Source organism: Harpia harpyja, chromosome 13 (assembly GCF_026419915.1).
Source record: "Harpia harpyja isolate bHarHar1 chromosome 13, bHarHar1 primary haplotype, whole genome shotgun sequence".
In the NCBI taxonomy this organism is placed as follows: Eukaryota; Metazoa; Chordata; class Aves; order Accipitriformes; family Accipitridae; genus Harpia; species Harpia harpyja.
The window spans coordinates 41,795,542-41,820,740 of NC_068952.1; the positions used below are offsets into that span (position 1 = coordinate 41,795,542).

Below are 25,199 nucleotides of genomic sequence, written 5' to 3' on the forward strand. Positions count from 1 at the left end.
CAGTGTGTCTGGTCTACACTTAGTCCTGTGAAGGAGTATTTTAAACTTCCCCTGTAAAAGTGTCATGCTACTGCCAAAGCAGAGCATACCCTTCAACAGACCAGAAAAAATGACTGGTAAAATGCAAATGCTGAAGGAAGACCCAAGAGCTGAATGGCAAGAAAAGCTCCACAAAGGGTTTGTATGTGCACCCAGCCCAGCATCCCTCAGAGCACCTGAAGCCAAAGCAATGCTTGGGGTGCAATACTTGCACAGGGGATGATAGGAAGTTATTCTGCACCTAGCCTCCATCACCTACACCACTCCAAAGCAATGCAAAGTGATCTGAAGCTCTCCTGCTTCTGTTCAGCAGCATTTTATGTCCATTTTAAAATCACTTTGCCTCACTATGAATGGCTAAACAAAAGAAAGACATACAGGTAACCAGGCTCTTGTCTTAGAATCAAGTTTTACTATTAAATTGCCATTCTACACTTAGGTTGATTATTGCAATCAGCATTGCACATAAATTGTTATTAATTAGTGCCACTCTAACCTTAAGGAAAGCTCAGAGCCCATTTGTTGGTAGCTTCCAATCTGACCCAGAATGTCTGGAGATTTAGTAAAATCTTAGGGGAAAGTTTGAATTTACAATTTCAGATTTCAATGCTCAAAAAATCAGAACTTTTCAACACATACCAGAGACAGAAATAGTTATCCAATAACACTTACATTAGAAGTGTGAACTTCTGTTAGTTATGGCAGTAAAAATTCTCCTGTAGATTTATAGAGATATATTTATTTATAAATGAATGTAATAATTAATATATTAATTACTGTGTAATGTGTATACCAATATAAATTTATATTCATATACTGCAGTATACAGCACGATCCATTCTAGTTCTATGTACTCTGTAGTACCTATTCTAACATATGAAAAGTTAAACTTCTACAAAGCAGCTCTATATTGATAGCTGTAGCCCTAAGAAGCACATGGTACTATTTTATTACAACTAAGTCAATGTGATAAGTTTCTAGCATAGATTTTTAGAATATTATTTGACAGATATCACCTTGATTACTCACTTGTCTGCATCCCCTTTTGTTTAGACATTCTCATGTGAACCTCAAGCAAACATTACTAATATAGATGGAAGGGGCAGAAAAGGACCTACTCAGTGTTTATACTGTAGATACGATTCACCGATACAGAATTAGATTTACCTTTACTGGTGCTCTAAGCCCTTCCCTTCCGTACAGATTAAATGGTAATCAGCAAGAACTGAAACACATCTTTAACATCAGCCCTGCGTACCTGTTTTACCCTACACCTCTTGAAAACTTTCCCATTCCTTGAGCCACCCGTGGTATCCACTGTTTCTATTGTAGCTTTTTACCAGCCAGTCTATAAAAAGACAATGTAAGGACCACTCCAATCTCCCTCTTTATTTATTTTTACTTTTTCTGATGAACAGTTTTAGGGAACTTATTTCAAAGAAGAAATCAATATATCACAATTCAAGTGGCATTAACTAACCAGCAGGAACTTCCGCTTGCTGTAACACTGTGACTTGAAAATTGTGCAACACCTTTAGTAAACACTTCCTCATATAGGAACAAGGATAAAGCTGAGCAACTCACTCCCTTCTCATTCACTGCCCAAGAGAGGACTGCTCAAAGCAGACAGCCTGGGAACCCAACTTTCCCAGACCACGAAGACCACTGCTAGACAAGCGCAACCGAGATGACTAACATACTTCTTGTTTCTGTTGTTTTACTACATTTTCTCCAAGGTATGACTTTTTTTTTTTTTTTAAATCCTTTATCAGTAGTTGCTGAAACTTTGTACAGCAATTCTATGAATTTTTAACTATTAACATGTAGATAATACTGAAGAACAGTGAATTAAAGCCATTGAAAAAAATGGTATTGCTGAAGTTAGGGATGTTTTCTTTTTTCTCTTTCTGTTCAAAGTGATTATCTAAAATTCTCTAGTTAGAGAATTATTTACTTGTGTGAAAACTGGCCATAGATTTCCTAAGGACGCAGAACTGGTTAGTTTTGTGAGCCAATTAAGAAAGTAGTTCCCCTGCAAATAAGCAGACAATTTATCCAATTGGGACAACTTATTAAACTGACAGCATTTTGGCTATAAAAGAAAAGACTTTTATTTGAATTCAGTTAATGACATCACCTGAATTAAAATAGTTAGCACCCTTATTATCTGTGTGATGCTTTGGGTTACGAGCATTCATATGACTTAACCTTAAGAGACCACAGGTTTTTTCCCATGTGCACTGTTTCTTTCAGTTCATGTCAACAGGGAAGAGATTTTTTCAGAGCTTGGCATGCACAAGCATGCACAGGTTTTATATACATAATTAGACATGTAATTTGTATTCAGACAGGTATCTTTATGATTTCATTAGTAGCACAGAATATTTGAAATGTGTACAGTACTAATGCTTAAGGTGTTATAGATTTTGTTTCTTGACAAAACCAAACCTTCACTGTCAATGAAATCCTCACTACAGTTTTTTCTTCCTGGTTTGGGCTCTTGGAAAAGTACATAATTATTTGTTCCTTATTAGCACTTTTTCTAGCTGTTGTACGAGGCCAAAGGAATTTCTTTCTTCCTTAAAGCTACTGACTCAAGACACTGCCTGAGGCAAGACAAAGACAATATACTGAGTTGATTAAAAAACTACCTCTAAGAAACGATTTGTTCTAGAACAAAACCAACCCGTTTTCCTCGAAACATCTGTATCACACTGCAGGAAAAGGACAAGTTTAGTTCTGAGTCTCCATTCAAATCTAGCCTAAACTTGAATCATCTGGGCTACAGTTAGCCTTGTACAAAGAGTCTGCAACAGGGAGTGGATAGATAAAATTGGAGCACAGAACTCTGTTCTGGGAGGCCTAAAATATTACTGTGATTATTATGTAAGAACAAATTTAAGCTCATGGAAAGACTACATTTGCAAGGCAAAAGACTTTTTAAAATGTAAACATTAGTTGCTTAAAATAGAACATCATTGTAAATTACAGCAACAAACTTGCACTTGGTATTTGCTAACAGCATGGGCATGGATAGTTACTGTGTCCTGCGTAAAGACCCAGCTGATGTAAGATAACTTCTTAAGACTTACTACCATTATACTATCATACCTTTCTCTACAGCACTCAGCTCTGTCAAGATACAACCAAGTTTATTCTGCAATTATTTCTGGAAAGGGTTTAATCAAATAAACCAGTTATGAAGAATTAATCTGTTTATTTTATGGGAACAATTTGCATGAGGATGTGCTCTGTTGTTCCAGATACAGAAAATTACAGTAATTGGATGCCCCACTCCTGTAAAAATCTGGCCTTGAGGCAGACAATTAAAATGGGAGTTGCACTCTCCCTTTGTTTTTTGGTTTTTTTCTCAAATACAGGCTCTTGTTCTTAGTGCTGAGCCCTCAAGAATTTGCCCATTCAGGTGAAATGACCTTTTGTAGGAGATTAAAGAGCTTAGGAGGCATATAAAACCTGCTGTTGCCTTGTTGGAAAACTAACACATCCCTTGTACGACCCTGCTTTCCCAAATGCCGTACACCAGCTGCTATTATTAACTTCAAATGATGCAACATGTGCTGACCACCCCTGCAAGTCATGCCACAAATTAACTTTTGTCAAGATTCACTCAGGCTCAGAAGCGGAAAACAAAAAGAAAAGCTTTTCATCATCACTGTTTTTCCTCAACAAGTTCTTTATAGCCACTGCAGACACACAACCCACCTTACGATTAAGACCAGTAAAAAGGGTTATGTGAGTTAAGGAATCATCAGGATTCCTTACCGCCTTCAAGATTTTCCTACTTTACAGCTTATCTCCTATTATTTTACCTAGCCTTGTTCAAATGCCTTCTCCAGTCCTTTTGCTGTCACATGTAACCACCCTCAATCTGACTCAATAGGTAAGAGTGTATCTATTAAAGAACTGTCACAAATATTTACATGAAAAGACCAGCTGAAAAGCTTTCTAAATGAGAAATCTAGGCTTGGTCCAGACTTGTGGTGAACTGTATGAGTTTACTTGCTTACCTAGAGGCAGTCTTAACTTGTATGTCATCATGTGATAAGGTTTGGAGATCACTAATTTGACAGAACCATGTAACTTATTTCATGTCATCTGCAAAACGTGAAGGCAAAGGCTGCACCTTGCATAGCTCGTCTAGCATGTTGGTACTCAAAACTGCTGATTGGTGCTGGGGAAGAAATCCAAAGCAAATTGCATAAAATATTTTGACACCTGGAAACAGCCAGGTATGTTAACTCATCTGAAATCCAGACTGTAAGAAACCTCATGTTAGGTCACATAATGAGGGTCACTGCTTAGCAGACCAGATGAACTCATGTCAGAGCCAGTGCAGAGAATACAAGAGAAATGAGTGGTGCAACAGATGAATCACTATACAGCCCAAAAGAATCAGTCTTGACAGACACGAAATATGGTGTTTAATAAGTTAATACTGTGCTTTCATAAACATATGTCTGTTTCTCCCTAGGGAGCACAAGCAAGAAATTACCTGGAGTTGAGCAATATGAAATAGTTTATCCACGGAAATTGCACACAGTCCATAAAAGAGATACAGAAAGAAATAAAGAGGTATTAGAAGAGAGAACTTTTTTTTTTTTTTTTTGCTGGGATATGCGGAAGGTTTTCTGGAGTCAGAGTAACCTTGGTTTTCAAGGGTAAGAGAATGTGGAGCCAGATACTTGATCTTGCAAAATGACATGAAAGAGAAAACCTGGAAGAGTGACCCCATGTCCAGTAAAGATGGGCTGTGAGGTGTGCTCAGTATGCTGTGAAGTACCTGTATGCCATCAGTGGGTCTTCTGTACTTCTATCTCTGCAAAGCTGTAGGGTTTGATACTACTCAGATTTTGAATAATCTATGGACATTTTAATTTGAAGTAAATTAAATCAAATGCTTAAAACTAAACATGTTCTTACATACTGCAAGAGAGTTATGAAAATGTTTGAATTTAAGCATCTGCTTGAGCTCCTTCCCGAATATGCAGGTATGTGTTTATGATTGTAGAAATACATTTGCAAAGTTAAATTTGTTCCTCTAATTAAAAAATATGAAACAGAGTGATCTCTTGCTTATTCTATAACTGCCAGAATACTTATTTCTGGTGGGAAGAGGAGGAAAAGAATGCAGCTGGCAACTCAGTAACAGGCAGCTCATAGTGAGGCCAGAAATTGTAACAGTCCATATTCTAACACTTAAATCTGTTTACAGACAAAATATGATGACACAATGGAGTATGAATTCAAAGCCAATGGAGAGGAAGTCATACTGCACCTACAAAAAAACAAGTAGGTTCAGTTCAATTTTACCTTGAGCGTTATTCCTCACTGTAAGTGGCTCTGTAGGGCATTCAGGATATTAAGAAACAGGATTTAGGTTCTTGTAAGACAGAGGTATTTTGGTAAATACAACCTTTCAGCTCCAATGAGAGAAGAGGGGAGAGAAAGCATCATGTCACTGTTTTGGTAATGTGAAATAACTACGCAGGCATATGACTGCTAACTCTGTTCTCCCTTTTATTTCCTAAATGGCTAAATACACTGAATGTTTAATGTTTTCATATTATTTCACAAGTTTTCTGTGTCCATGGATAGTCTCTGCGTTGTATTTATTTACTCCACGCCGGCAGAAACTACAGAGAAGAACAAGAGAAATATCCATGAAATGGGGCTGTGTTGGCTCTGTGTGCTTTTCAGAAAATGGAAAACATTAGGAAGAAATGCAATAATCCTTAATAATTCAGCTTCCAGCACTCCCTACCTTAACACTATTGCTGTTGGACTTTGAGCAGTCTAATATACACTGGCATTGACAAAATGCTTTATGGAAATTGAAAGCAAGGAGAGGCCGCCTCCTTGGCTGAAGAGATTAACAGCATTTGAACAGGACATGCAGAGGGTACAGAGAAGCAGCAGGCTTTGTTACAGAACAAAGCATACAAAGCAAAGTCCAGAACCGTACAGAGCAACACAAAACAAAGCACAGTTGTGATTTTCTGCTTGCTGGCTCCACCATTATATTTAACAAGGGATCAAACAAGTCTGCTTTAATAGGTACTTTTCAAATGGCTGTGTAAATACAATAGTACTATAATCAGTTCATGTTAAATAGACTCTAATTAACTGTTTGCCCCTGTTTTAATCTAATCTAAATATTTGGAAGGAGGGGAAGGGAAATTATATTGTACTAAATCCCACTCTTTAAAAAGAAATGGGATTGTGGCAATTTAAGGTAGCTGCCCAAACAGAAGTGAGTGTAGACTTGCTTTGCTGCTAGTTTTAGTAAGACTACAGCCCTGGCTTAAAGTTAAGCACCTGCTTAGTGCTCTGCTGCAGAGGAGCCTGAGTGCACAGAGCCTTGCAGGATCTGGCCTTCCATAGCAAATCACAAATGTGTATGCTAACAAGAAACCCAAAGACACCTTTCCCAGTGGTGGCGGAAATACAGTAATTTATTCCATAGTCATGATGTTCTCCTTTGAAGGTTCAGGAACGTGTATGTGTACAAAAGTAGCATTCTATTTAGACAGAAAAGAAAAAACAAGTTCAGGTAGAATGATTAGAAAGATGAGAACTTGCGCTAGCAAAGTTATAAAAAAGCTGTGAGCAAAAAAATCGGGAAAAGATATGTTAGTGTGATCTCCATACAGCATCTCTGAGCGTGTGTACATGTACACATACATGTATGCACCGGCACATGTGGAACAGATGAGGCAGCTTTTCCACTGACCTAATCTTTGCTATTTATAATCAGTGGGGGTGAACTGGGAAGAGAACAGAACAGCACCATTTCACATGCACTGTGGAGTGGTAGAAATGTCTACACAAATTGGGAGGCCAAAAAAGGATCAATACTGCATATGTAATTATACATTTACTTTCAGATCTACTAGGAGATTAGTTTATACCAATGAAATAAGTAGACTTTAATTGCTTTCTTATTTTAGAAATGTCCCTCTGTTTGAGTAAGGATTATGAACAGGCAGAACTCCCCACCCAGCAGCTTTGCTTCCCTAGTTTTTCGATACTAATAATAACCTGAGTAATCATTTGAATTCCTTACATACTTTGTGTGTTATGTAATTGCCTCATTTCTAGACAGCTACAATTTATTTTGAATAATAATTGCACTTGACTCTTTGCAGGCATCTATTAGCTAGAGACTATACTGAAACAGTTTATTCTGATGATGGTCGACAAATAACAACAAGTCCTCAGATCAAGGTAATAAAAATAGGTTTCCTTCCCTCACTCATACTTGCGGTCTTGAGGAGGTCTGTATGAGATTCATGGGTCCATGAAATAATAGCACATATCAGACAGAAAGAAAAGATTTTAAATCAAGGTTCTGAGCACTGTTAGGATGCCTCTGAAGGGACAGGGAAGATGTGACTCCTGACTTTGGCAGAGCTACACTGATTTACACTTTTTGAGAATGAGACACGCAGTTTGTCTCTCAGAAAGACAACCACTTTTTACCTTAGTGACTAACGAACACATTTTCTCAGCCAAATTTCTCTTTTGTCAGGAAAGGGAGTGGAGCCAGAGCCATTCCACTGCTTTCTACCTTCTGATTTTGCCCTCCTGACTTTGCTCATTCTGCACAACTCCATGACTTGCTTTTACACCCTAATCTCAGTGAGATCACAGAATCTGATAAAGACACATTTCCTCACTGGCTCACGTTACCGCCCACACTCACAGCAAATGCACTGCAGGCTACCCCAGGTGGCTTCTCTGAGCCATGACGAATCAGTCATTCAGATCCAGACACAGAGGAAGTCACTGTAGAAGTTAGTTTTTAATTAACTGTGCACTCACGGGTCTTACCTTCAACAAAGCTCTCACTTGAAGCTTTTTGTCCAATGTCATGCTATGTGTTTTAACACATGTAATTTGGAAAACAAAGCCTAATATTTCTTGTCATGGAGTGATCAGCAGGAACAGGAGGATCTTGAGTGAAATAAATGTGCATAAAGAATTCTGGGTTAGTTTTTTTGTGGAAAAAGATGCCACTTCTGATTGCTCCAATTACTTTTACTCCCTGAATGGATCCTGTGAAAAGCAAATAGCACCTACACCTGGTCAAAGTCAATCTCAAACAGGCCTACCTGTGCAGCTTGCTGAATAAGAAATTCCTACGTTGTATATACTTTATTATGATTGAGATCATTGTTGTTTTTCTTCTATCCTCAAGAGATGGAGAGTAATTCTCCACTTCTTTCTCTAGTAATTTTCATTTTGCTGATGTCTTTTTCACTGTAAGAAAGTTGGCACATTGTGATGGAAGGAAGACAAATAAATGGTAAAGTGAAATGAAACATCTATGAGAAAACAAAAGGCACAATGCATATGGGTTTGAATACTGCGTTATAGGTCTCTCAAGAAATATATTAAGGAAAATGCTATGGGTAAAATCTTTCACAATACCTCAGTGACTTTGAAGTCTCTTTGAAGACAGAAATGTTCATTAGACCTTAGATCCTTAAGTCAACTAAGACATGAAAATTTCTACCCTCATCGTATGTTTTAATATAATACATGCATTTTAATCTCATTGGAGTTAATGCATTTAATTGTTGGGTTAATATTAAAGGGTGTTTCCTTGAAATTTGGCCACAATAAAATCATTTGGTATGGACCTTAATTCAGCAGAGCACATCAGTATATGCTTAATTTTGAGCAGTGAGTATGCATATTCTTGTTTGCATGTACTGTTGTGTATTGACCAGAGCCCACCATGATTGGATTTGTCACAATCTGGGTCACTCTGTCTTGAAGGATAACAGTAATGGTACTGTAGCAAACATGGAAATGGTCACCAGCTTTTTCCATTTTAAGAATCTCCTCTAACAAGAGATTTCCTCAGACAGTGCAGTTTATTGTAGCTTGTAGCTGGTCTAGTTTGTCTTCTGAAATCGCTGGATCTAGGCCAATTCAGTGCAGTCAATGAGACATGGCCCAATTTGACAATGTATTCTTTCTTTCCAAACAGGATCACTGTTATTATGAAGGTTACATTCAGAATGATGTTCATTCCATAGCAAGCATCAGTGCTTGCAAAGGTCTAAGGTAAGATGGAGGTTTCATTCCTAAAGTGTAACAATGGCAGAATACGCATACTCTATGAGGACAAATTTTCCAATATAAAAAGAATCAGGATGTAATTAAGTGGTGTTATCTTTTATTCACGCTTACAGGGAAACCAGTTTACCAAAAAAAAAAAAGGGGGGGGGGGGAGGAAGGAGAAAAAAGTTACCTTTCTACTTCAGTTTCAGAGTTTATAAATTGGAAGCTAAAGAAACATCTATATCAATACATTTATATGACCAATTCCATATTAGATCTGGTCATAAATCATAGCACTTGGTGATGCTTACAGCAAACAGTTAAGGCTGACGCTTCTAAGATGTAGGAAGCTCCACTGACACTTCAAGAGAAGGCTACATTATTTTCAGTGCTACAGCAGTTACAGGGTCAGGAAGTTCAAGCTGTTGTATGAAAAGCTCAGTTAAAAGAATCTGTTGATTTCTAATCACTGAAGACACAGTGGTATAACATAAAAAGGCAAGAGGATGACTGTTGAGTCCGAGAAGCTGCAGCAGAACATTTTCTCAATGGTTAGTGGAGTTTGGCCAAAACCCAGACTTTCTTTGTGAACACTTCTTGCATATCTTGTCAAGTTTACATGTTAACACAGAACACTTATTTTGACATTTGCTGCTCAAAATGATTCAAAACTCTTAATTCCTTCCAATATTTCAGATTTTCATCTCAACTCAAGATGAAAACATATCTTTGAATTCCCCACTGAACTGAAATTCACTTTTCAGTCACCTCTGCTAGCACAAAATCCCCGAATTTAAATCTAATTAATTCCTAAACCGGTTTCTTTTTGACTGACAGTCTCCTACTCAGAGACTTCACTGACTAGCCAAATCTTCCAATTGACTCAGCAGCTTTGATTTCTGCTTTTAAATTGTTGTACGTTTTGCCTGCATGCTGCTAAACTATTCCATTGCATCAGTGTGTGCAATGGTCTGTACGTTTAGGCTAAATGCTCTTAGAGATAATGGTGCTATCTTGACTCAGTCCTGCGGATTCAAAAGACCACAGTCTAACTAATTTTCTTAGTGGATATTTTGAGACCCGTGGCCAGAAGTACCTCATCGAACCCTTGGGAACTTCAGACAGAGATGAACATGCGGTCTATAAGTACGAGAAACTCGAACAAAAGTCCATAAAAACGTGTGGTCTAATCAATAACACCTGGGAAGCAGATTCAAATGACCCCATCAATGACATCTTCAAATCCAGCAATAGTCCAGAAGTAAGTACGTAGTTAACCAACAGTCCAGTAAGCACATGTCAGAAAAGAAATTGCAGCCAAAGGAGAACTCTGTGAGTAGCACAAGTCCCACTTTGGCTGGTGGCACCTCCAGAAAAGAAGCAATTGCAAACAATGAAGAATAATAATCAGATCTTAAAGATCCAGTGCGAAATCTCACAGATCTGAGATTTCAGAGTCACCACCTGAGTTAAGTCCTCCTGCACGTACTAATAGGTGCCCATGTGCATCTTTAAACATCTAAATACTTCTTAATATCTAGCCTACCTTTCATCATTTTAAAACAAGGCAGTCCCCATTCTAAATGACTTGGGTAAAGAAATACCCTCATAACTAATACATGGGTTTGAATTGCAAATGTTGAGACTGAAACAGGCCTTACAAGTCATTTAAATGTATCTTTTCTTTAGGTGAAAGCATACCTGAAAGCAAAAAAGTATCTGGAACTTTACATAGTTGCAGATAATACTTTGGTGAGTATTGAAACAATTTTTTTTTCTCATTTGACGAGCTAGAGGTAAGCTTTCCGAAGCAGGTACTACTCATGTTCCTGGGCTCCTACTACAATTACATTGCTATACTATGTTTTACCACTGACTTTGGCTACGAATAGGATTTCCTAATGTCAACTCATTTTGAAAATCCCACCTGGAGATGACAAGAACTCAGAAAACACCATACCGTGCCTGTCCTCTTCTGCACCATACACATAGATATATATTTTGGAAGGGCTTGATCCTTAAACACATTGCCTGATCAAACAGTACATCAAAAAGATAATAATATGTAGACCAGGCATGGTGTGGTTTGCAATGCAATCTTCTGTGGTATATGTTCTGATAAATCACTATTTTCCTCTCCTTTCCTAACATATTATATTTACTTTTTTAGTATAAGAAGTATGAGGAAGATGTTCAAACTGTTAGACAAAGGATATTTGGAATAGTCAATTATGTCAACACGGTAAGAGCAACTACAGCAAAGTGAAATTGAAATAGAAGTGATTTATAATTTTTTTCTTTTGCAAACATCATGAATTTTCATTATTACATGTAGGAAAGAATGAAAACTGAACTTCATTGTAATTTATGAAACAAATTTAACACATCTGTCCATATTATCCCATTCTTTGCCTTCAGATATGAGATTTCTAGCAAGGAAGACCTATACTGTATTTTCTTAACACTTGTTGAAGTGAATGATTGAAATCCTTTGAAAAGAATGAACTGATTCTCAAGTCTTCATTTCTTTTGCAAGTCAAACTTCTTCAAAAATACTGCTGGAATTTTCAAGTATTTTAAAGCCATTTTTATAGTTGGTTTAAATGTGGGGGGGGAAATAAGATTTCATGTTTTGTTTCTTGGTTTTTTGTTGCAACTTCAAAGTGCAGAAAAACTTAAATCAGGTCTGGAGTGGACTATGTTGCAAGCGACAGAAGTGAACCAATTACCAGGACAACTGTTTGTTTCAGAAGTCTTCATAATGTGCTACATTTTTACAGCAACGCTGTTTCTCTGCTGCAGGTTTATAAGGCCATAAATACCTACGTGGCTTTAATTGGCCTAGAAATCTGGACAGATGGTGATAAATGCCTCCTGAGTCGTGCTGCAGGATTCACTCTGGACAGTTTCTCAAAGTGGCGTCTATCAGATTTATTAAAGAGGAAAAGAAACGACAATGCTCAGCTAATCACGTGTGTATCATTCTGTTTCCTATTTGCATTTCCAAATAGGTTCAAGGAATTTGTTCTTTTAAAATTGGTCACCAACCAGAGACGCTGTCTATACTGAACTGGATTTCATGCTTTCCAGTACCAGGTTGTGCTAATTCCAGGACAAAAATGCAGGCTCTCTTTTCTTGCTTTTATTTTCGCCATGGAATACAATTCCCTGCTAGGACACAGTATCTAATCTTTCTATCTGAACCCCTGCAAAAACAGGCCACGTAAACTTCCACTACATCTCAGTCTCTCCTTTTCCCTGCTCTGGTCCCAGAACAGTTGAGTATCCTGAAGACTGCAGCATAGTCTAACAACCTAAGGAGCCATGACATGAAGTTTAACAGCTGGGAAATGCACGTTGCCAAACGAAACCACCACTCGCTTTGCTATTCTGGCTCATGTTCAATGGCCCTGATTCATCCAAGCACTTTGCTACATTTAGAGCACTTCATCAAGCTCTTTACGCTCATACAGATGCTTTAGGTCTGATGAACTGCAATGTAATTTAAGTAAAAATTTAAAATGAAAAGTGTATTCAATTGTTTTCTGATATGCCGTGATCTTAACCATGTCCTCAAATATTGTATTAAATCAGGGATGCAAACCAGAGCTGGAAATGAGTATATGCTTAAAGCCTTCAGCCTGGTTAAGAAAGCAGACACCTTCAGATCTGCTTCCTGGTCACGTCATTGCATTTCACTCTGCCCTTCTTCTTCCTTACAGAGGCTATGACTTTGAGGGGACAACGATTGGATTAGCCTTTCTAAAATCCATATGTAGTGATATATATTCCGCAGGTATTATTCAGGTCTGATTTATTTTTGTTTTACTTGTTAAAGGTTTTTCTATGTTTTTTACCGAACCAGCAAAGAATGTTTATGAAAATTATTGGGTGTGCAACATTTTCAGTTCTCTGTCCGATTCATATCATTATTTTATTAGACTGTAGAAATTCACAGTCAGAGATTTTATTTTAAATGAAGTGCAGAGGGTAAAGACAGCACACACAAAGCATGGCATCTGCGTTATCTAAATGCCAACATCAAACTCAGACACTTGTATTTGGAGTACCAGGCTCCAATAGAGTCGGAGAGAAATAAGTGATTTTGTGCCTCTACCTTAAGGTTCCCTGTTTTGAACAGGGAATTGGTTCTGACTGTCTTAATGCATATCATCAGTTTAGCCACTTAATTACAGCTGCCTAAACTACTGTACTTAAACTTCAGCCTAAACAGGAACATAGATCCAAAACTTTACCAACACCACCGGGAACTCAACTGCTGCACCCAGCTTCAGAGGCCGGGCTTGTTGCTAAGAGGAATAACCCACATGAAATTCCAGCTTTCCCATACCATAAGGAAATCTAGGATGATCTTAAAACCAGAATGCTTTTCAAGGTGCAGCGATGCGTTTTGTAGCAGCATGATTTGCAATGCCATGCTGGAAGAGTATGACCAGTACGCTGCCTCATGCTTTATGCATTTCCACTACCACCTGATGTTTATATGTCTGAATTTCGCTCAAAAGAGCAGGACTTTTCCTTTCCTCCCTCCCACCAAGCAGCACGAAACACCAAGCTAAGAGCAAAGATGGAGCACAGCATCTGCCTTTCCTTTCTGTGCACACACAACACTGTCCACAATAGTTACCTTGGTGTAATGAGTAATAATTATATCGCACCCACGTAATTACCCTAAGCACAGAGACAGCTATCCAGAGAAAGGATTAAGAGTTTCAGATGTTCAGTTCCCCTTAACACTCAGTTGTTACTTGGCAGCCTAACTTCCTCATGTTTATTTAAAAACTAATTATACCAATTTATTCGTGTTTGTTAGTGGTATCATCTCAGTGCTATTACAATATAATCCAGCATAAACTGTGGAATAGATGCATGCATGGATTGAACAACATATCAATCCTTATGTAGCAGTGAGGATAATTTCACTTGAAGAAAAGTTGTCCTATTTCTTAGCCACATGGCTTCTCTGATGTTCCTACTTGTTCTAAAATACTCACAGATATAACAGTCTGTTCTTATCTCTACAGGATCACAACAGAAATGAAATTGCAGTTGCAGCTACCATGGCACATGAGATGGGACACAACCTTGGCATGAGTCATGACACCAAAGCCTGCACGTGTAATGATCAAGTTTGTATCATGACAGATACTGTCAGGTAGGAGTTTGGATAAAAAGGCGAGGGCACTAATGCATGGGGCAATTAAGGATGGGCTTTGGATAAGCTGCCAGTTTCCAAAATGGAGTAGTAATTTTTTTTTTCTCTGAGATTATTCCATTCAAATTATACAAAAAGAAGGGAAAAATGAAGAAATTCCAGGCCCTTGTAAAATATTCCCAGATGGATAACCTCTCCCCCCCAAAAAACAACAAACCAACCAAAAACCTTAGTCAATTTTGGCTAACATCAGCTTTGCATGTATGGTGGGAGCCTTCACATTAAACCATAAATAATTTCTTCCTTACGATGACGACAGCATAAAACTGCTATGGTATCTCAGACGGCAGAGCTTCCCCAAGATTTACCTAAAGTATATTTTTGTTCTCTACCTTGGAGATGTCTCCTGTGAAAACCACATAGAGTGCTTGCCCGTTTAATAAAGTACCCATTAGATAGGAATGTAGTTCAGTTTTCATTCTAGTTCAACACCCTGAGCCTCTGCTGGAAGGCCCAGTGGAAAACTCCTAATGCCTGAAGCATCCAGGCACAAACTGTATAGACCAGGCTTAAATCTTTGGGATGCAGGATTTATTACGTGCAATTTTTATACTTAGTACATTAACTACTTCTGATCTGTTTGTTTCCACTTTTTTTTTTCCTGCTATAAGTGGGAGATAGCCATTGTATTTATTAATATATGTATTTGGAAAAATGGTTGCACCCAATAATTTGGGAGACGGTCACTTGTTTCGTTTCTCTTGTAAATGATATTGCTTCTCCTTGCCTACGGTAACCCTAACGTAAATCCTCCTGCTTTCTCAATATAGCTCTATCATCCCCAAGAAATTCAGCTCTTGCAGCCTCCAAAGTTTTGAGAAATACATGTTGAGTGACATGCCAAAATGCTTAACTAACATCCCAGATATAAGCAGCATCATAGCACCTCCATCCTGTGGAAACGGCTTTCTGGAAAGAGGAGAGGAATGCGACTGTGGTACTCCTGAGGTATATGCATAACCGGGAATAAAATAATACTTGGAAGAGGCAATGAGTTTTATTCAGGCTGTACAGTAGCTGGTTTCTGTTAGTTTCTGAGGTAGCCAGTTCAAAGCTAGCTGAAATATTTCTGTAGAAACTGTGGTCATCAAATGGCTGATCTGCAGTGCAGGCACCTCCATAAAGTGCATGCTAAATGGTGGAAAAGACGACTACATACTTTGTCATGCGGTATTGACAGAGGAACTGAGAATAGGGAAAAGCCATACATACAAAACCATCTCAGCAGAAATAAGCAAGTTCCGTGCACAACTTCTATTAGCATTTTCATAATCAAATACACTTTGTATTCTTTATGTGCTCAGTCACAATAGCTGGCATGGTTTTTAGTGAAAACGGTTTTCAGAAAAGCAAAGTGCAGGTCCAAGATATCCTTCCCTCCCTTGATAACCAAGTACAGGATGGTTTGTTGAGAATGCAGTACAGAGGGGACCAAACCCTGAAGCAGTGTACCAGAGCTCTGATTGCTGATTCTGTCACAGGAGTGCACAAATCACTGCTGCAACCCCGAGACGTGCAAACTGACAGCAGGTTCCACATGTGCGCATGGAGAGTGTTGTGAAAACTGCCAAGTAAGACTCCTTTTAATCTCTAGCTTCTCATATTTTCCAGGGTATATTTTTTTTTCCCTCTGAGAAAGCAGTAATACACCTTTCAAAAGAACCAATCCTCTTTACTTGTAATTAATGACATAGCATTGTAATGACAAGCGCACTTTGTCCATCCCAAACTACACCACAATTATCAACTAACTCAGTCTTTCAATGTCCTGGAGCATTTTACCACCCATTTTCTCCTGGAAAGAACAGCTGAAGCACAATCAGGCAAAAATCTTACCAAGTGACAAAACCAACTTTAAATTAGATACGGATCTTGCTCCTCATGCAACTTGTACAGTGAGGATGAGATTTGTCTTCCCTAATTTTAGCCTTCTAGTTCAGTGTCGTTTTTAAATGGCATGGAGGAGCACTGTGTTAAATGTGGCATTGCTTTTCCCCCACTTCAGTATAAAAAACCAGGTGCTATCTGCCGAGCAGTTAAGCATGACTGTGACCTGGCTGAGATGTGCACTGGCTTTTCTGCAAATTGCCCAGCGGATCGATTCCGTGTGAACGGATACCCCTGCAACTACGGTGAAGGCTACTGCTACATGGGAAACTGTCCCACCCGAGAAAACCAGTGCAAAGCTGCTTTTGGACCACGTGAGTACAAGTTGGCATTGGAAAGATAAGGTTGCCTAGGTCAAAGGAGAAAGAGAGAGGTAGGCTTTGTCTGCTAGCAAATCATCAAAGATGTTTTGTAAATCAGGAACAGAATATCTACATAAATGAGTATAATGAGATTATAATCATGTGACCTGAAGCTCAGAGCATATAATGCAATGTATTTCTAGAGAAATGGGAAGTGGTAAGCATATTCCTCTTTTGCACGGTGCTTTGAAGGTAAATTTGGAGGGGAGCTGGGTGAGTATTCTTTGCTTGATAGGAAGAGGAAATGTCTGTATTTCAAGTTCATGTCCAAATTTAGCATGCCCTTATGTTTCTGAAGGAGTGTGGCGGCTTACCCTCTTCCCAGTCCTAAACCATCTCCAGTCCTGACTATGTCCTTTTTCTTAGGCAAGGTCTATTGGTTCGTACTGGATAGAGAGAGAACACACCCGATAGGTTCTGCTGTGTGTACACAATAACATTGCAGAATTAATGCATGAAGTGCAGAGAGAGTCATTTAGGCCCATGGGTAACTTCACTGGGAAAGGCCATTTCCTAAACAGGTAAAGGAAACTGAATACTATTAATTCTCACAGGCAGAGAACCTGAACTAATCCCATTGCATTTCCCTCTTTCACAGAGGCTACTGATGCTGCAGCTTCCTGTTACCAGATGAACGAGAAAGGGGTATATTATGGATACTGCAGAAAAGAAAAAGGTAGTCACGTCCCGTGTAAAAAAAAGTAAGCACTGTGTTACAGAATTTGCTGGGATTTGGGAAGAGAGACCATTCCTATTCAAATTAAGAGAGAGAAGCAGAGAGCACACTATTTTAGATGGCACATATGTCCATGTGTCCCTACTTGTTCAGTTTGAATATTGTGGTAAAGCCAGTTCTCAGAAAACTAGTTTCCAAATCATGAGATCAGTCTGAGAAAGAGCAAGTGTGTACATATATATGTGCAAGCCTACTTGTGAGGATGACTGCGTGTGTGTGCATGCACGTGCAGGTAAGTACAGGGAAGGGATTTTTGAATAGGGAACTTGAACCTCAAGTGAACCTCAGAAGCTGATGACAGGTCAGTTAAATACTCATTTCTGCAAATTACTGTGGGCTCCCTGATAAGCTCAAGAGGAATTAAGAACATGCCACCTTCTACTCACAAACCAACCCGAGAACACCACAAACCAAAATTCCTCTACGCAACTTTTTCTTTGGAGTTCCTGTACCCAACAAATTCAAGCTAGAGGAGAGGCCAGCTCAGATAGTTTTGCTGTGCGATGCCGTTGTTCTAGCAGCTCTTGTTCTCCTTCCAGAGATAAAATGTGCGGAAAGTTGTTCTGTACCGGGGGGACGGAGATGCCTCGGGATATGAGCCTAGTGACTTTTGAGTCCTGCAAAGCAAGTTTTCCTAGAAACGGAGAAGCAGACGCAGGGATGGTTCTCGATGGAACAAAGTGCGGGAATGGGATGGTTAGTAGAGAAGAGCTTTTTTCCTCTCTTTCAGTCTTGCTTATATCGTTAGCTCTTTTACCAGACAAGAAAATTTTAAACAGGGAATACTGAAGTGGACACTAAACATCTGCTGATCTGATTTGCCATACCTTCTGCCTTACATCTATCATAAATAAGTAGCAAACAGGAACTGCTATCATTCTGATTTCCTTATGCTTGACTGCTATCTTATTATTTTTTACTGACACAAATATATGTGGCAACAGAAACATACCTTTGTATGAAGGGTTAAAAGATCATACGTATATTACTATTTTTAGTTATTTCCATAATGGATGTGCTAGGCATCACTGAGTGCTATTTCCAGTTTCTTTGCTATACGTTTCTACTTGGGGGGGGGAGGGGGGGTGCTGATGGGAAGGCTGAAGGACTGAAAAGGAGTGGAAAGCAGTGATGTCTGTACATCTTGCTGACTCCCCTTTGCTATAAAATACCCAAAGATCAAATGAAAAATTATATCCACATATCAAACTCCAAAGGTAGGTTTAAGTGATTTACAGACCTGTTTCTATGCCTCCTTTTACTCTTCATCACTTTACACAATAATGTGCAAGCTCTGCATGTTCTGAAAGCTATAAATGACTTTGTTAACATTTGCCCTGTACATTTCAGGTGTGCAGCAATGGAGAATGTGTCTATGCTGAAGATGTCTTTAGATCTACCAACTGCTCTGCCAAGTGTACTGGACATGCTGTAAGATACGAGCACTTGATGCTATTAACTTAAAAAAAAAAACCAAGAAAATTACGCATATCAGCTACAGACCTTATTGATGACAGTATTTAAGTCACTGGGATAGGAATTTGCAAAAAATTGTGGAGTCAGAAGCTTCCTATATTTTTATGAAAGCAAATCTAACCTGATATAGCATCAATATTTTTGCTAAGGAGATCACAGGAGATGCACACAGATTCTGTGTCTGGCCCTGCCTCTGAGCTACAGTATCACGGCTATTGTCTTCCAGGTCATCTTCCATTCTGGGAAGATAATTGTGCTCATCTTATTTGAACATTCAGAGACCTACAGATGTAAAGACTAACTCTGCTGCTTTGTGCCTTGTACTGAAGCCTTCACTACAGAAACACCTGCAAAAGGCACACGATAGCAGACAATCAGACCTGTCCTTTACTGTACAAAACTGCTACTCTCTGTGCGAAACTTTGGTCCAACTAAAATGAGAGGGGGTTTCCAGACCTAGCTTCAATAAGCTGCCCAGGACCTTGATCCAGAGCTGCTGAAACTTTATGGCATCACAGCTTCACTCGTATTTCCCACCTGAAGATATTCCTGGCTTTGTGCTTCCCTAGGTGTGCGACCACAATTTGCAATGCCAGTGTGAAGAAGGATGGGCACCACCAACCTGTGACAGCTCGTCGGCAGTTACCAGTAAGTACTGTATGGCCACACATTGGGTACTGTATTCCGCTGGCTGAAATGAGCTGCTTTAATTCCAGTGAAACAGCCCTAACTTGCACTGGGTGCCAGACTGTTTCTTTGCAAATGTCGCATATCTAGGTCTCCGATTTCTGCGCATCTTTAAGTCACGGCAGCTTGTATGAATGACTAGAGCAAGCTATTTTTCTTTCTAACCTGACAGAAGTGATACACTCAGGAGATTATTTAGAGTAGCAGGCTTTTCCTTTCTCCACCCAGAGATAACAAGCACACCATATTAGCTCACTGTCAAATTTGAGTGGAGGCAAGCTCCCAGAGGTTTTGCTGTGAGGGAGATGGGAAAGTTTTATTACTTTATCATCTGCATGGAGCTGGCCTTTAACTGATCCACCTCTGAGGGAAAACACTTTGTGTACAGATTTCCACATGTTGGGGGGGGTGGGGGGTGGAATTAAGCCCTTGTTATTAAATATTTTTGTCCTCTCTCCACACTCACTAGAGCACTGTCAGCTCTCAACATTGTGGCTTGGTTGAGGCTTTAGAATAGCTTTGTTGAAGGAAAATGGTGAAGCCTTACTTGCATACAAAGCCAAAGGCCTGTGCCCAGTTTTGGGTAACACCCTTTGAGAAAGGGGAGAGGAATAACAATGAAATAATCTTTGAGGATGGATTGAAAGAGCTAGGTTTGTTTAGCCTAAGGACAGCTCAGGCAATAACTACAGCCTGCAAAAATGGCAGGAATATATTCCTTTCCATCACCATTTGTGGCAGGAGAAAAAGCCTTAAGTTTGAGCAATAGTGAGGACAAATAGGGTCCAGACCTTTTGAAAAAAATTACTTTGCCAGTGGTCTTGATGAGAAACTGCTTAGTAATAGTGGATCTTTAAAGGAATAGCAACTTGTGTTCTCTCTCCCTGACAGGCTTTGCTATTGTTGCTGGCGTGCTGGTTGTCCTCGCTGTCACAGCAACTGCAGCGGTGTTACTTATCCGCTTCCGAGTATTCAAGAAGAGGTAAAATAATCACCCCCATTGAGTGGGGGGGAAACCAAAACCCTAAAGCCAAGCAACTTCTGGATAGGTTTTAAGCTGGGATTTTCAAAGGGGGTGGAGGGAATTAGACACTGGAAAGCCAAGGAAGTTGGTCCATGACCTTTGTTGAGCTGTTTCAGAAATCCCATAGTTGGGAGAGGACCAAGGACTTGAAACTGTAGCTCTCAAGATTAATCCTAAATAATTAAAACAAGGGGAAAAAAGAAAGAAAGAAAGGATGGACATGGCTATATAACACACCTATAGGAGTAAGAGGGGCATTCAACTTCAAGGGTTTTTTTACTTCAGTCAGGGTAAGATTTACAGTTATATGTAATATTTGCATAGCTGCCAGACCAGAAGGGGACCTGGAGCCACAAACCAAGTCTTTGTGGATCAAGAACAAAGACACAGAGAACACCCTGTCCTGGCGGTACCTGACCAGAAGGTAAGAGCAGGGAGGCGCTGGGTCAGCTATAGTCTCCCTGGGACTGTAACCAAAGAGTCGAAACATCAAAACTCATCAGCCAAAGCGCGCTACTCTTCCACAGGGGTTTCAAAATGCTTGTCTTGGGCTGAGAGGACAGTGCTGCGAATCCCAGCATGGGGAGGGAGTCGGAAAAGCACATGGCACTAAGTCCCTGAGTAATCTGTCCGCAGTAAAGGGGCATGCAAAGATAATGCACAAGATAAGGGCTCCATCCACTTTAACTGTTCCCTGTTTTCAGATGAATGATAAGAAACTTCTCCTTCCTGTACCTCCACTGCAGGAGAACAAACCACAGCTCCAGAGCGTAAGTACTTCTAGAGAATTTCTTTGCTTTCACACTGGCTTTGGGGAAGACAGCACATATCAGTTCATGCCATGGCAGAGACCAGCAATGACAATCTGATCCCAAAGGCTGGGGAAATCACTGCACTCCAGATAAGGCCCTGCACATTTTCTCAGGGCCAGACAGCATAAAGCATCCACGCTTCTGAAATGAATGCATCCTTTTACCCCTATTAATGCACTTTTTATATAGAACACAAGCCTACACGTTCCCATGGGAACACGCAGATGCATACATACGCAGTACGTATATAGGGTCACTATCTTTTATATTCTTTTCTTTTACAGCCTATCGTAAGACCAAAAGGTCCCCCACCTCCTATTCCTTCTACCAAACCAACCTCTTCCCACACAGAAGAGATTTTTGTAAGTGTAACCCTACAACGTTTCACATCTTTCATCTGAGTTGCAAATGACTATCAGAAGCCAATTAGTATTTTCAGTTTCTGACTATGATTAAAAAGAAATAAATCACAGACATTCAAACCACATATTCTTTAGGGTAGGAGTCACCTTTTTTGCCATGTAATCCTAAACTCTTAATCTTAAAAAAGATACTCTTAATCTGTGCCAAGGAGTCCTGTAAGCCATCACAAACACATCTCATTAGCAATAGTACATGGAATCCAAACCAACAGGGATTTCAGGTGTAAACACAATGCACATGATGAGCATCTTTGCTACTACAGATGTCTGCAATGGTCCCTGTATTGTGGACGTGTGGTAGTCTCTAAAGATGCCAGCTGCGAGGGGATCTCCATCAATGTGCATATATATATTTTTTGAATTCTTAAAAACAATTTGGAGACCAGAAGCATACGAATATTTGCCATTAATAAACCCAAAGCATCCTACTTAAACGAAAATGCCTCCCTCAAATATTTACCATCTCAGCATTTGAGCCCCTGCCCACCCGATATAAGGGTGTAAAAACCATCTTCAAACTAGCAACATAATTGCATGGTATTGCCTGCATAAAGAATGATGCATCGGGACTGAAAAAAACCCCACATATCAGCTTGATTATAAAAATACATTTAAATCCCACTGTCTTTAGAGATGCTTTCCTCAACATGCACCCTGAGCATATGATCAGCTTTAGCTTCCCAAGCAGTCTATTTGAGCATTGATACTTGATACAGATGAATTTAAACACTGAGAATAGCTTGGTGGTCTTCTGAAACAGGAGAACTATATGCCTTGTGTATTGGTACTATTGTGCCTTCTTGTGTGTGGACAGATTAATCTAATTCACCCCTAGCTTTTCCACTAGGAAAATGCTGGAGTAAATACATGAGATAACAGTAGAAGCAGCTGAGGTCTGCAGAGGTTCTGCGGCTCCTCAGACAGGAAAGCCTAATGACATTTAAACTACATTTTTTGTTATAGGCACCAGAAAGAAAACCTCCTCATCTCCCAGTTCCCAAAGGCAAACCTCCACCTCCACCAAAGGTAACTGGAGTTCAAATGTGAATAGCAATTCTTCTGGGACGTAATTTGTTGAAACTGCACCAGGCACACTGTGATTTGTTTAACTCTTTCTTTTTTCATGTAGGCTTTAAAACCTCCAATTAATCCCAGAGTATGAAGCTTCTGCAGTAGGGCTGATCAAGATGCCTGAAATTTTCAGGGACAATTTGTTTGTCCCTCAATTCCTCTACTTTTGGCAAAGGCAATAAAGATAGTCTTCCTGTTCTCTTTAAAAAAGAACAACTGACTGACAGCTGCTTTGAAAGGAAAAGTTTGGTTTTCAAATAGCGAGGAACTCTTTGGGGATGACATCAAGCTACTGTCCAAAAGGAAACGAAGTAGAATCGCTACTTGCACTAAGGTGTAGACTAGGAGTAAGTTATAAAAGCTGCTTAACACATCCCAACTCCTAGGCCACCACTGCAAGATGTGGCTGCACTGGGATGCCCTGCATCTACACTGCTTTTCTGGGTACAGACCTGAGAAGATCAGGGAAAGTATGGCTACGATATGTTTGTAAATTGTAAACTTTTGGCTACATTTCTGGATCTTTGCCAGCCCTCTCTTCAGCAACAGAAGAGACCTTCTCCTTCATGTGCAAGCTGCAAGTTCTGGAAAGAGAAAAGTCCTTCCTGCCCTTCGGAGAAAAGTTTGTGTCCTCAAGACCTGAACTAGCCTTGGAATAATAAGATTACACACTGGAAATGCACTGATTCTGGAAAGATCCTTTTGGATTGGATTCTCTCATTAATCCTTAGGTTACCTGTTAAACAAGATTCCTCTGTTGAACAGGCAGAACTGGAGATACGCTCAAAAGCAAAGCACACAGGAGTCAAACCACTTGCTGCTTGCAAGTGCTCCCAGAGCTCAGGCTGTGCCAGTTTAAAAAGAGCTCCAGCTGCCACCATTGCACTTGGACAGAAAAATTCAGAAAAGCAGTGTCAACAAAATCCTTAATCATTTATTTCATTTGCCCCTCAGCTCCAGAAATATCTGAGTATTTCTCCCTTCCAGGATATACACACCTTCGTGTTTTTGTTTAATTGCTCTTGCACCAGGGTGTGTTATTGTAAAGTTGCTAATGAGAACTAGGCTGGGCCCAAGGGTTTGTTATTGTGGGACAGCATCACAGCATGAGGCTTTGCACACTGGTTTATTACTGAGGGGTTCTTCATTCGTTCTGGCCTGTTGGCATGAGCATTGTTGACACTATTGGCCTGCTGGCATAGATCTGCATGATACTGTTGGCATTGACATTAATAATACTGTGAGGGTGCTGGCACTGATGCTATTGTTACCATTGGCACTGATATTATTCATGTGGTTGGCATCAATATTTTTAAGTTAAAGCACACAGAAGTGTTTTTCAAGGAACAAAAATTTTACCGGGGGGGGGGGGGGGGGGGGGGGGGGGGGGGGGGGGGGAAGAGAGAGAGACACACACAAAATTGCCCTGGACCCAAAGTACTCGAGATTTTATAGAGATTCCAGTTTGAACTGGATTTGGGTTTGGATCAGGATCAAAACCAGAACACAGATCCAAATCGATTACACTGTGGCTCAGGAAGGCAGTTTCCAGCCCTTAGGCATAGTGGCTTTGCTAGAGAAGACCACATGCCTGCCAAACTACCAAAACAAGACCTGGGGCTTCAGGCCAGCATTGTGCATACTAACATTTACCTGTACTTGGTTCTGACCAGGGCCCATTAGGACTTTTAAAAAAGCCCAATCCTCAGAGGGCCTGAACCCTTCTACTAAAGTTTGCTAACCACCTCACACCTGCTGAAATCCTGATCCACGTAATCTTGTTCAGATACTGAACACCTAACTGTACATTTACTTTTCAAATGCAGAGCCTTGTTATTTACAGTGACTGTTACTGCAGCTGCACGCTGCAGATCCATCGTCTCTGATACAGAAATGCATATAAAACCCCCAATTTCTTCTTTAGGGACAGGCTTGCTTTGAGATTGCCAATCAAGTACTGTATGCTCTGCAAAACACAGATGTGATGAAATTACAGTCTCCAGTGAGGACTGAGGTGGGTTTTTTGTTTTAGGATAGATTTTATTGGAAGAGCCTAGCTTTCTTCTGCTTTGGATAATTGCTTCTTTATTTGAGTAAGAAATGGATTTTAATCTATCTGTATTTGACTATGGTGTAAAGATTCAGAACTTATTTTTTATGAACTCTAATTAATGTATTTACAAAGATTTATGTATTAGAAGTATTCTGTCTAAATTGGAAGTAGTTGTTTTGTTTTTTAAAGATCATCATTTGCATGAAAACACATGACAACAGTGTAAAGGGGGATCATTTATAACATTGCCAAATCCCTAGAACTCCCAACTTGGACCAAAAAGATCATTCACAGGCATTGCCAA

General features: G+C 39.7%; 1 protein-coding gene across 2 annotated transcripts; it reads left to right on the forward strand.

Annotated features, from left to right (window-relative positions):
* The first annotated feature begins 1,606 nt into the window (after positions 1-1,606).
* Positions 1,607-24,219, forward strand: ADAM28 (ADAM metallopeptidase domain 28). 2 transcript variants are annotated; one of them, XM_052806391.1, is made up of 24 exons: positions 1,607-1,775; positions 4,532-4,632; positions 5,273-5,349; positions 7,206-7,284; positions 9,056-9,132; positions 10,195-10,390; positions 10,819-10,881; positions 11,300-11,371; positions 11,932-12,101; positions 12,852-12,936; positions 14,175-14,305; positions 15,136-15,313; positions 15,847-15,936; positions 16,371-16,566; positions 17,213-17,315; positions 17,890-18,046; positions 18,701-18,781; positions 19,396-19,474; positions 20,405-20,495; positions 20,862-20,961; positions 21,242-21,307; positions 21,634-21,711; positions 22,735-22,797; positions 22,901-24,219. In XM_052806391.1, the coding sequence occupies exons 1-24, from the start codon at positions 1,727-1,729 to the stop codon at positions 22,931-22,933; spliced, it is 2,415 nt and encodes an 804-aa protein (XP_052662351.1). In that variant the 5' UTR covers positions 1,607-1,726; the 3' UTR covers positions 22,934-24,219. The 2 variants fall into 2 exon arrangements, 1 of the variants encoding a protein (XP_052662351.1); XR_008238014.1 differs by lacking the exons at positions 20,405-20,495; positions 22,901-24,219 and having other exon boundaries at positions 22,735-22,792.
* Positions 24,220-25,199: the final 980 nt, after the last annotated feature.